The following is a 13,860-nucleotide window of genomic DNA, read 5'->3' as shown; positions in this document are numbered from 1 at the left end:
GCAAAACTTGCTGGTGATATGGTTCATCATAATGTGGACACTGTTTTTGTGTTCAGGTATAGCAAACTGCTTTGGCACCCTCCCGTCAGCCTTATAATAACTGGAATCGGTCATGACCAGAAGACACTGGCCAACCAGCTGAGGATGTCGATGGTGAGTCGTCGAAAAACCGCGGAAAGACAACAACAGTGATGGATAAACAATGACGACAACATGACAGATTACTAAGTCTTGAGAGTAAACCAAACTTAAGAGACTAGACATAGCAGTACCAAGAACTAAGGAACAAGAGCACAGTTTGAACACAACTGATGTCAAGGCCCTTGCACTGCTAGCTTTACTGAGCAGCTGTGGGCACCAACAGGTGTGCGCATGGGGCCTGGGTCGCACCTAGTGCTTAGATGGTGGCAGCAGCACCCGCAAATATTAGGAGCGTCGCCTAGGTCCATGCATTTTGGTGGGCTCTCGAACTTGTCGGGCAGGGATACCAGAGGTCTTGCTGAGAATTGACCTGTTCTAATTGTACACGGATACAAGCTCAGGAGCACTTACTGGAAAATAGATTATGCACTTCCAACTAAGCCAAGTGTGGATGGGGAAAGGAAGAGACCAATGACAAAATTACCCTGTAGCAGTGCTGAAGTATGTAACATGACCTGTGTTCTACAGAAGGAAGGTTAGAACTTGATACTGAGCTCATACGAAAAAAGCCTGTGTAAACACAGTTTGAAAGATTTTTTGGTAGCCAACTCCTCCTATTCTATAAATGAATTCATGACAGGGACTGTCAGACCAGCTTAAGTAAAAATGGCTCTTAGCTTTCAGCTTTGACACCCCTTGATCACAACAGTCATAAAAGATTAGTTATTTTGTGGATGATAAATTTATTAAAAGTGCATAATTATGTTTCATTCTGACAGCGTATTAACTTCGTAAATATCAGCAGTTCCAGTTAACTGTAATGTATTCCCATATCTTGACAATCTCCTGATAAATTATCAAGGAAGTGATTATTATATTCAAATGTTCTATGTTTTTTTATGTTACATTTTCTGAAATGTTCCACATCCATAAGAATCATCTCATTTCTGGGTCTTTGGAATGAAAATATACCTAATCTCTAATCTAATCTATGTAAATATCTCAGTGGATAGTGATCGGAAGAATGTTACTACTGGTCTGTTCAAAGGAAGCACTTGTCACACACCTCACGCAGTTTCGGGAAAACAGTGGAACGTCATTGTGGTCTGACCCCCTTCTTGTCCAAAATATGAATCCAGAATCTTAAGCCCTGCATCTGTCCACTACATAAATAAAGGGCAAGCCATAACTTCCTACATATGCTGTTACAGCCAATGAGGAATGAGTGAGAAGTGGGATTTTTCATGTTGCAACACCACTACCCAGTCTTCGTCAACAGGAACGAGGCCTGTATTACGCTATCAACTACCACCCAACTGGGAATTGTGTGTGTGTGTTGGGGCTTATGGGCGCTCAACGTCGAGGTCATCAGCGTCCTGACACACATTAAAGGGAATGAATGTGGACAGACATAATAAAACTGAAACACACACAGAAAGAAAGAAAAGAAAGAAAATGCTACATAAGAAAGTAGAACATAAGGAAAGGGAAAACATAGCAACAAGAATGCCACAGTAAATTGTCATTGGCTGGCCACTTACATAAAATATGGGTGAGCTTGTCACACAGTGAGCAAATTAAGATCCTCTTCCTAAAATCTTTGTAAAAACATTTGACATGGCACAGAACTTTAAAACTTTAACCACATTCGTCCGAGTGTTGCCTAAAAGAGATGGCAAGTCCGCTGGGAAGTCAGCCGTGGCCCGCTGGTCAGAAAATAAAACACAATCCCATAAAACGTGGCGCACAGTGACCTGGACGCCACAAGCACCACACATTAGAGGGTCCTCCCACCAGAGTAGGAAGCCATGTGTCATAGGGCTGTGGCCTATCCGAAGCCGAGTGAGGAGAACCTCGTCCCGTCGACGGGTTGGTTGGTTGGTTGGTTTGGGGAAGGAGACCAGACAGCGAGGTCATCGGTCTCATCGGATTGGGGAAGGACGGGGAAGGAAGTCGGACGTGCCCTTTGAAAGGAACCACCCCAGCATTTGCCTGGAGCGATTTAGGGAAATCACGGAAAACCTAAATCAGGATGGCCGGACGCGGGATTGAACCGTCGTCCTCCCGTCAACGGGGCTGAAAGGAAGTACATCACACACGCGTTGTGGGCTTGACTATATGGAGCTTACTGTCAGTCACTTCCAGCAACTCATCCTCCCACCGACGCATGACTCGTGAGCTCAACAGCGTGGTGAGTGCGTGCAGGGGTATGAGTTAATTACTTGTGTTGCCCCACAAGGTACCATCTTATGGCTCTCACTTTTTCTTGTATATGTGACTTCTGATCAGTAATATTATTGGATGCCAAGTTTATTTTATTTGCAGATGATAGAAACATAGCAATAATCATCAAGAAAATAGAGTTTTAGGAAGACAGATTTATGAAATTTTCATGGACATTAATAAACGATTCCTAGCAAATTCTTTATTACTGAACTTTAAAAAAAAGATATCCAGCCCACAACTCTGAAGAGGTAGTTCTGTACTCTGAAGACTTTTTCTGCTATGAATAAATTTTCATGGCCATGTGTTGCAGAGCTGGGGAGTAGAGTTTTGATCTATGCGATTGTAACATGCTATTAGTTTTGTTTCTTGTATCACACATAGGCTGAAAATGGTTTCCTATAAATAATTCTGGATTATTATGTACAAAGATAACCATTTCATAAATGTAAATACAGGGAACATCTACACTTTGCAACCCACTGTGAAGTGCATGGGAGAGGACACAGCCCACTGTACCAATTATTAGGGATTCTATTCATGTATGAAGTACAAGAAGAATGCGTGTTTAAATGCTTCTGTGCATGCTGTAATTAGTCTGATCTTGTTCTCACAAACCCTATGGGACAGATATGTGAGGGGTTGTTATATAGTCCTACAGTGATCATTCAAAGCCAGTTCCTGAAACTTTGCAAGCTTACGTCAATCTTGAAGAGTCTGCCACTTTGTGACAAGTTTGCAATTACCTTGCAAATGAAAATATGTTTAACAGTTTTTTATTTATTCTACAAAGACCATTTCACTTAGTATCTGTGGAAGATACAGTAGCATATCTATAATTTTCTTACATATAGTGTATTACTGTTTTTTTGGTATATTCTACTTCTTTGGGCATCTTCTCGCTGTGGACCTATGGAACAAAGACTATATCTAATCTACTCTATCAGTGCCATGATATTTAAGTAAATGACAGTCTCTAAGATCAGATTTCAAATGTTTTTTTTTTTTGTGTAAATACAGAACGGTCTACTCAATTTCAAAATTATGTGTTTTTTTTAAGCACAGTTGGCCTCTGCTTCAGCACTGGAGTCATCTTAGCAGTAAGGTTTCTCTGCTTCACTTTATCTAATTGTTAATGTAGGTAGCAGGCAGTAGCACTGGGTTACAAGTCATTGTTGATTCTTTCTAGAAGACTGTCCCAACATACTGAACAGAATGGACATCAACTGAACTGTCCAAATTACAAATGGATCTTTGATTTAAGCTAGTTACGGATTTACTTATGTTTTGCTTCGGTCTGTCTGGTTACTAACAAAAAATAAAATAAAAAAAAAAAACAATTGTATATGCATGTTTTAAAATAATTAATACATGTATTAGTGCCAATATTAATCATTGGAGTTCATCACTGTTATACTTCGTCATCATCATCCATATCCATTTCTGTTTCAGTTCGTTGTGTAAGGTGCATAAGCTGATAAACCTGTTACCACTATTGAGGCCAGTGCAAACACTCCTTAGTTATGTTGTACATGACAATTTGGAGGGGCAGGGGAGGTGAAGGATGATTGGAGACCACGTAATAATAGTAGCTGTCTCCTGCTTTATACTAAACTATCCTACACAAAAAAGCCCACTAACAGCTAAATATTTCTAAATGCTTAAAGTTAATAGCATCTGTCCCACTGCATTAATAATAAAATGCTTCTGTTCTTTGCACACACACACACACACACACACACACACACACACACACACACACAAACACATAAAAAGCTTACCACATCTGTCCCATACAAAGGTGTAAGCATTTTTATTTCCCAATAATAATCTCTTCCAGCTTCACATGGTGTGTCTCCACGAACTGCAGCAGTGCCTGAGCTATAGCCTGGGTGAAAGAGTACTCCCCGGTTATTACCAACTAAGTGTGTATCTGGTGTACAAAAGGCATCATCCCATGCCCATTCGTGACCTAAAATTGAACAGAATGTTTTCATAATTATAAAACAAACATGTGTAATATGAACTGAGAACCCTAAAGCTGACAAATAACAGGCAAGAGAACAGAGAGACTCAAAGATAACGCAACATTAAACTGTGCCAACCAAACAAGTTTGTAAGATAAAAATATATAATGCATTATATAAATGAAAAACAAAATTGACCGGGCAACATTACTTTATCAACATACAATAATAAGGTGTACCCTGTAACAGATGTAGTAAACTACAGTATCAGATACTGCAAGAGGCAAAATCCTAAGACTTCAGAAAGGAAAATGAAGGGTAGCCATGGCTACAATAGTAATTTAAAATAACAAGAGAAATTTAAGGATCTGAGCAAAGAAAGCGCTAAATGACAAGAGCTTACATTGTGTCATTGCATGTTATGTGCCTGGTTAAATTCAAAGATGACATAAACATACCATATAGCATTTTTCTAGCAGTATATATGGAACAATTTATTGACAACATAAGGTACAATCAAAAACATAACAGACAACATGGTCAGTCTTAGCAGTGTACTACAGCACTGTTTTTATGTTCCTGAGTGATACAGTCAAATGCAGGTTTCAGAAATTTGTTGTAACATGTAGACACATATCTGTGTAGTACATATAATAATGATTGTCATTCTATGTATGCCAGAGATCCAACTAAAAGATGCTCCTAGCTCAGACATTTTCACTTCTAATGTAATTTTTACAGAATGTACCTAAGACACTTTATGAACTACTGCCAAGTTCCAGCATCACCTATAACCTGGTGAAGGTAGTGGCATCATTTTTACAGAAGCCACTTCCTTCAGAACTGTAAGTATGTGAAATATCCTCAAATTTGTCAAGTCGCTCAAAAATTATATGGAGACAAATTATCCCTGTATTTAACAAAGGACTTGACAGTGAGTAAAAGGCAATGGAAACATTATTAGCTGTCAGCACACATTTTCAATCTGCCTATCTCAAAATTGGTGAATTATTAACTCTCTTTTAAAAGTTTTCTTAAGCATGAAAGAGAGAGAGAGAGAGAGAGAAATTAATCATTAATTATACTAATCCTTATGTTGATCCTTAGTGGCTGTGCCAGTGCCAGTCACAATGACGTAACCATACTGCCAAGTGGCAAAGCAAGACCAATCAAGGATGGTTATCTCTAATGCCAGTTCCCAAGTCTTAGTTGGGTTTCTATCGGATTCCCAAGCCATTATTCCTTCTTGTTTACTTCAACGCCCGATATGTGTTGCTGATTATGATCGCTACTAGCACATTATATTGTTACCCCACTAATATTGCAATGGAGCCATATTTATTTTAATTATTTGCTGTTTAAGGATCAAATAGCTCCATACAAATGCATAAGATTAAGGCATCTTTCTCTTCATTTGTAACTTTACAAATATTTCCAATCCAGAAATTTTTACCATGCACACAAGCAAAATACTGGAAAGGTTGGCACCAAGTGGAGTACACCTCTCACCAATGAAGCCAGAAGAAACTGAAGCACCAATTCGCAACAGCAAACCATAACACATGGTTAGATTAAAGTAGTGAAATACTGACACCAAGAATGCACGCTTATTTTCTCTGTAGCATGAAAAACATCAAATGTCTTGACCTGTAATATTGTTACATCTGTTAAACCAAAGAGTATAATTGTAACCACAAGTTGATGAAAGCACATAATTACTTTTCATTATGAGTCTTTAGCAACCCTGTTGCCACGATAGTAAAATTTGTTTCTGAAGGGCCCTTTTTTTTGTGGTGTACATTAAGCTTCATCAGAAAGTATGTATCCACCAATTTTATATACCACAAATATTGCCTTATTAAAATATTTAATGGTTTACACAGAATATAACCAATTCCAAGAGCAGCAACAATGCACCAGTTACGCATTTTACTGGTAACTGGAACTATATATGCTATATGTTCTAATAGCTGAACTGGGAGATGCATCCTTGACTGAAAGAAAATGTGCTTCGCACTGAAATTCTCAACATTTTGAAACTCTTAACACTTCCAAACCTAGGAGACTCGTTCCTCAATCTTACTGACTTCACTGGAGGAGACTTTAATGATCCAACAATTAATTGGATAATTGCAGTTTTGTATGTTAAGGACACAATAAGACATCCTATAAACAATTTTAAATGTTTCCTCTGAAAATTACTTAGAACAAATGGTTTGAAAGCCAACTTATGGTGTGAATACATAAGATCTAATGCCAACAAACAGACCTGACCTCTTTGAGGATGTCCACATCAAAACTGGCATCATAGATCGAGAGGCAATTGGAGCAACAATTGCTGAAGCACAAAAGAAACTAAAACAAATAGTCATATTTACATATTCAGTAAAGCAGGTAAAAAGGGAATTAGCATCAAGAGGAATATTCAATACTAGCTGTCAGCTTTGACCAGTGACATACTGACAGTGTCTGGCGTGGTGTCACTTTTTTGTGTGTGTTTTCAGTTTCATTGTTACATGGTGAACCCGATGAATGTGTGAACAAAAAACTTGGTTGTGGGGAGATATTGATCTGAAACTTAGCCTGTCTGAATTGTTTGCCACTAAATTCATGTTATAGTCGCCATGTTGTTTACCACATGTGTCACGTTTCCTACATCACTGGTCAAAGCTGATGACTAGTATCGAATAGTCCTATTTATCTGGAGATTTACAGAAGTGTGACACCATTTCACCAACCCACAACCAAACTGTCTCCTTTCAACCTAACCTAGACCTTGGGCTACACAGATTAGTATGTCACCACAGCTTATGTCCCAGAACCTAATATAAAAGCAAAAGAAATATTGCCAGTGCTCTGCGTTCTTTCTGTATGATGTCATCATTACATTACAGAACAAAGTCATCACCTGATATTGGTACAGACAGTTGATATGCATGATTTTACCAGAAAACCTTCAACAAAACCTAAAGAAATTGAGGTAAAGTTGCACCAAAGACAGTGCCCAGACGTCTATGGACAAAAGGAACTGAAACTGAAGATAGAAAAGCAAGAATAAATGCTGAACTCCACCTCCAAATCTAGGGGTATGCCCATTGCCTCAGTTTAAGTCTTGCACCATTGCCAAGATAGTGATATACAGTGTGATACTTATTAACATTTTAGAAAACCCTAAGCTGCACAGATGATGCGGAGACATGTAATTTAATATATGGTGTCGCAAATGTCAGGAAATATCCCAAAAGTGAATGACAAATGTTGAACATGTGATGTTACCAGATGACTTATTTCACTGCACGTACAGCGACTGGGCATATCAATCACACCCTTGCCAGTACGGGCAGTGTCACACATGGCTCTGCTAGGCTGCTCTGTTTTTGAACACCTTCTGTAAATCTGATCTGTTGTAAAGGTTGTTAAAAAATTACTGACCTCGCTGTTTGTGTTTGTCTCTCTCTCTCTCTCTCTCTCTCTCTCTCTCTCTCTCTCTGCCCCCCCTTTTTTTTACATACTTCATTTAGTGAAGAACACACAGGTCATTCTGGAAACATGTAGGTCACTTACTGACAGCAATGCAATTTGGAAGCTGATACTTATTTACTTGTGACACAATGAGACACGTTTTCATTCCACTGTACTTAACAATTAACCTGCAGCGACTGCAAGACTGGTAAATAAAAAACAATGAATATTACAACATAAAATTGTCTAAAGCAATGCAAAAATATTACTGCTTGCCAGATGCAAGACTTGAACCCCGAGTCCTACACACTAAACTCCCACACGTAGGCCTCGAGCAACACCGACATGAATACTTGACTTCGGGTGGGATGGTTAGGTGTGATAGACCAATGGGCTCCGCTGCTGCACACGTGGCATAGTATGTCATCTGGTGATGTCACGTGTTCAACATTTTTCATCCACTTTTAGGATATTTCCTGACATTTACGGCCTCATGTGCCTTATATTAAATTACTTGTCTCAGTGCCAGCTATGTGAGTTAAGGGGTTTTTCAATGTTAATAAGAATCACCCTACAGATATTAGTGTCAGTGGTGTTGAGAAACAGATGAAAACACAAGAACTGAATGAAACCATAAGGCCCAATGGAATCCCCAGCAGATTCTACACAGAATTTGCAGCTGAATTAGCCCCTCTTAACCATAATACAAGTACACAGAAGATCCTTTGGATGACGCTCTTATTCGGAGTTAGAAGAAAAGCACAGGTCACACCTGTATAAAAGAAGGATAGCAGACACGATTTAAAAGATTATCATGCAATTTCGCTAACTGTTTGAGAATCTTAGAACACACTGCGGGCTCACACATAATGTCGCATGTCAAACAAAATACCACATCTTTGTCAGGCAGCATGCATTTCAAAAATAATGGCGATGCAAAGAACCTACTATGGATCAATCTTTAAAAACTTTTACTCACAAGCATTTGAAGACAGAAGTTAACTATACTATGAAAGCCTATTACGATGTTTCAAGAAACGGTAGTAATGAGGAATCCACTACAGCTTTCTATGTATCACTCCCACAGGGACTGAGAAGGTAAGATTAGACTAATTACTGTGCACGCAGACATTTAAGCAGCCATTCCTCTAGCACTCCACACACAAATGTAAGGGACAGAAACCGAACATGTGATATAACTGGAAGTACCCCCAACATGCACTTTACACTGTTTTGCTGAGTATGTATATGTGAAGGTAGACATCATAATATAAATTTTAAAATTTGCAGTGAAGTATGATTTTGAGTGCATCACATCACATTAGTCACTCATCAAGTTTTATTGATCCCGTCAAAAATAAGAAATAAGGCATAATTAGTGACCAAAGGTGTACCTCCAAAATCATAGAAATTTGTACACAGCATAAATAATATACCCTATAGGGCATCGTTTACTACTAGTTGTGCTTATGGCAGCTTATTTTAATCCAGTCAATCAACATACTACCTACTGCCAAACAGCTGTGCAACAAATCCTTCAACCTCAACAGAAAACCTCCCACTCACGACGACTTGCAGGAGGTGCAGAATGCCCTTTTGAATTTGTAGGTATCTCCAAATTCTTGTTCCATGTCAGATGGGAAACCACTGTTCACGCTAAAGTGCCTATCTCCACTCTGCAGCTTAGCCAAGAAGACAAAAATAAAATGAAAAACATTTGTGTGCATTGTATTGTGATTGCACAACTTACCAGTCAACTGAAAATAATTTTTTACATCAGAAAGAAGCAACAACAACAAGTAACTATACTGGGGAGTGAATGCAACGATTCAAAGTTACATAATGAGAGTTCTGCACACAGTACTCTCAAAGTTTGATTCTTTATCCTCGCTAGCTTCACTACCCCAGGATGAAACACCACAAGTCAACAGGAAGTGAAAATATGCAAAACTATTCAAGCAGGAACAAGAAGACACACTTCCAAGGGTAAAACATGCTGAACTGAGCCCCCTATGGGATGGACTCACAGCTTGCCATTAATACAGACCCCAATGAATTCCACACAGGGATTACAGACGCATCCGATTCCACCCATCTACTTTGACCCATGACGTCACCAATATGGCAGAAATGACCATTCTCAATGTCTCCAATGGCACTTATGACGATTACATAAACAGTACAGCAAATACTAAAATACATATAAAACCAATAAACACATCTCCCTCCAAAAATATAATCAAACTAACGGGACCTGTGTGGGAAATTGGGGGGGTTCTGGGTGGGTGCAAACTAAATACAAACACATACAGACACACACCATGATCCCAAACCACACAAGACGACGACATAAAAACACCACAAAATTCCCAAATTCTGATACACTTACAATATCGACAGGAATTGGTCACTTCCCTTCACCTACATAGCTCAACTGCAACTGTCAATACCACAAAATAAAAACCAACTACTCCAAAAATTATAGTCACACCACAACTATCAATACCACAAAACCAACACTTAAAACAACAAAAACCTATATACGTAACCAGCAACTCACAATAACAAAACAAACATAGCATTTTCATTGGAACTTTTCACTTCCCTTCACCTATATAGGTCAACAGCAGCACCCGATACCAAAACACACATAGCTACAACAAACAAATTGGAATCTGTCACTTCCCATGCCCTATATAGTTGAAATACAACTCTCTCTCTCTCTCTCTCTCTCTCTCTCTCTATATATATATATATATATATATATATATATATATATATATATATATATATATTTTTTAAAAATCTAGTACTTCCTTTAAGATACATAAATCAACCACAAGTGCCGATACCAAAACATCAACCACCAACACACGCACACTTAAACAAAAAAACACAACCAAAACGAACCCCCTACTTGCATACACCGCATTTCACTATCTTTGCCACAAGCCCAAAGCCCAAAAAGTTACAGAAACTTAATGACGGACACGTCGTCCCCCATTTCTATCCACAGACACGCACTAGTAAACTTAGAAGTCATATCCATACCTAACAAAAGAAGCCACAAATTGAATTAAATTACTTACTGCGTGACAAACAGCAAACCAATAATATCAAACGACACCACAATAAGATACACACAACGGAAACTTAATTCTTAACTTACTGAAACTAATTTCCATTCTCCTATAACACACATGAGCAATAAATGCACACTTCAAGCACCGGGTCCCAAACGAACTCAATACACCACATAACACGCGGACCATACACACACGACCAGAGGACACCACCAACCCCAACAAGGCGACATATACAAACACAACACACTCATAAACTAAACTCCGCACCATCATGACGTCACACACCACAACACCCTTAGGTCACGGGTCAAAGGCGATGGGTGGGATTGGACACCTCCATTGACCCCCACACAGTGCTTTGTCCAGTGTATGACCATTAAAATCTATTTCTGGTGCTATCAAATGCTCTTGCCTATATGAAACTGCACAACACCAGTCTCTGTGATACCAAAACCTCAACTACCCACAGTGAACCACCTGAAGGCTTGCTCAGCTACCATCCAAGCTGAATTCTGCAAGGCATAATGAATTCATGAATGACCCAGTCCAGTAATGCTGGAGGCTTAACCGAACGAGGGAAAATGTAAGTTCATTTCTCAACAATCAACAATTTCTCTTTGGTTACTGAACAGAATGACATAATCCGTCTGCATGTCACTCTTTATTAACTAAGACATGGTCGTTTCAATGGCAATGCATACAGTCAATGCCATAACTTCTAAAGTCATCTGAAAATGCTATTTAATAAGCAATGTTTGCTGAGTACAGTACCATCTGTCTTGTTATAACAATCTAATGTAATTTAATTATGACAATGTGTTGGTTGTAGACAAAGCTAGCACAGTGGCACTACCGGACTGGAAACAAAGTTTTTGCACAAACCCAATGGAAACATTGTCTTCAGTCACTGGCTAAATGACCTGCCCGGAAGTAAGATGCATAAAAGTCCAGTGTACTTTTGCATCTGAGAGTTTCCTGGCTTCAAGTGAGACCTGGATATTCATGCAACCAGATTGGAGACTCATAGTGCACTAATAACATAACACACCCCTTATAACAGCTGAGCCATGTAAGTGGTAGGGAATTGTATGAAGAGAGTTATTCAATTACTGGTCTTCGGCTTTCACCAATGCCACTGGGAAGATGCGAGAAATATCTAAACATGGTGACTGTAAGATATCTGTAACGACTTTTCCGAAAGGGCTAAGCTACAGATCAGTCAGTTGGCACAATCACGTTTTTCACTTTCACATTTGTTGGCTTTGCAAGTCTCGACCAAATGGATCTCAGCCACAGTTCACTCTGTCATCACAACCAGGTTTTTTGCTTTCTTATTAGTTGGCTTCAGCAACTGACAACCAAACTGAAAATACTACCCAAAGGCGACATCACAGAAGTCATTAACATTATGTGACTGGTCAAAACTGACAACTAGTGTCTATATTCCTCTTGGCCCAATAAATGATCTATGATCCACTCCATGTATTGGCAAGTAATGAAAGGCACAACAAAACAACATGCACTTAAGGGTTCCCATTCAACAAAAATATTTATGATGACAGAACATGGAAGGTAAAACAGACATGCTGAAATGATGGCAAACTATTTTATTTCTTTTGACTGAGAGCTTTCTGTCGAGATAAAACTTAAGTGAAAGTCTGTTCTTGGCAAGCAAGATAAAGAGAGTCAGCTACTTTACCAAATATTCGTAAACACTAGTTTTTTCGTAAATAACTATGAGAAGCTAGCGTATCGTTCTTTTTCTCATCGAAATTACTCAACGGAATAATGGAGGTATCCCGTGTAATACACTTTGACAAACCCGCCGGTATCATCACAGTCCCGTGAAAGTTTAAGGAAAGGAGAAATTTTACAGATACATGTTTCCCTATTTACTTCAATAGTAACTTAAATGCACTTACAGTCCGCTTCTTCGCCGCATCGACATGAGTCTTGGATAGTTTCAACACTACAGTGACAAAAGGACGATTCTCTTCCCGGACCACCGGCACCACAAATCGGCATTAGCTCGACAGCAGCCATCAATTCAAGGTTAATTTTTGTATCGACAAATGCTTGTCTGCGTTGAAATTAAACACTACTCAAAACACTCAATGATCACTCTTTGTTATATTCTGGTCACTGATCTCTATGTCTTTCAATTTCGGAGACGAATTTGCAACCTGGTTTGAGCACTCTCAACAACATAAAACTTTTTGGTAACGTTTAAACACCAGGACAAATTCACGAAAAATATGATATTGATAGGTAATGTGAGAGCCGTTTCGTAGATATTTTAGATTTTGTTTTTTCCTCTTGACAATAACAAAGTGGTACCGTCGCAATTCTGCAGCACTGTGTAGCGTGTACATGTAACTTTGAAGTGGTAGCGCTGCAAAGTCCTGCGGGTCCTATCCACTGTCAAAGATGTTACGGCATCCGTTAACGCATCAAACTTGTTTGTCAAATTCATCCTTGACTAGCCGCGTATTTGTCAAACAAGCCCGTGCATGTACAAGCAAAGTGTCAGTTTAACTCTACTTTGAAGCAGACGCTGTTTATATTTCGACATTAGAGAGAATGGCCACAAACGCAGGCAAAGAAGTTCTGGCTTTGAATACAAAGAAGAAGAACGAAACACTATGTTGATACATGGAATGGCTTAAAAAGAGATTTACCGTACTCATGGAACTCTGCAAAACGAAATATTAATCTCAGAGGCCGATGATTGCGTCAACTATCTTCGAATGGGCAATGAAACCTTTAACAATCTGTTTAAGGCCCTCGTGAAAGAGAAAACTTGCTTGTCAAATGAGCTCTTATGTAGCCACTGCTGTATCAGGCAAGTCTGTAAAAGTACCAATACAGTTTGTTAATTTAACCTTACTTCTTGAAGCAGCTGCTTTTCGTGTATGCTGTTTTTTTACTAGTGCGAATGATTAAAAATTCAGATCAAGCATTTCTAACGTTGATTCTGGCAC

General features: G+C 39.0%; 1 protein-coding gene across 3 annotated transcripts in view; it reads right to left on the bottom strand.

The window, feature by feature from the left end:
* Window positions 1-13,278, bottom strand: part of LOC126463129 (SPRY domain-containing SOCS box protein 3) — a 75,983-nt gene extending 62,705 nt beyond the window's left edge. For 2 of the 3 annotated variants that reach the window (XM_050096128.1, XM_050096130.1), the window contains exons 1-2: window positions 12,802-13,278; window positions 4,146-4,336 (exon numbers count right to left, since the gene is read on the bottom strand). In XM_050096128.1, coding sequence (XP_049952085.1) covers window positions 4,146-4,336; window positions 12,802-12,922 — 312 coding nt within the window. In that variant the 5' untranslated portion in view covers window positions 12,923-13,278. The remainder of the gene's footprint in view (window positions 1-4,145; window positions 4,337-12,801) is intronic. The other variant, XR_007585960.1, reaches the window with a different exon arrangement.
* Between the last annotated feature and the right edge of the window lie 582 nt (window positions 13,279-13,860).

The sequence above is a fragment of the Schistocerca serialis genome, chromosome 1, assembly GCF_023864345.2.
Source record: "Schistocerca serialis cubense isolate TAMUIC-IGC-003099 chromosome 1, iqSchSeri2.2, whole genome shotgun sequence".
Classification (NCBI taxonomy): domain Eukaryota; kingdom Metazoa; phylum Arthropoda; class Insecta; order Orthoptera; family Acrididae; genus Schistocerca; species Schistocerca serialis.
The sequence above is the reverse complement of the archived record's forward strand: the minus strand, read 5'-3'. Positions and strand labels throughout refer to the sequence as shown.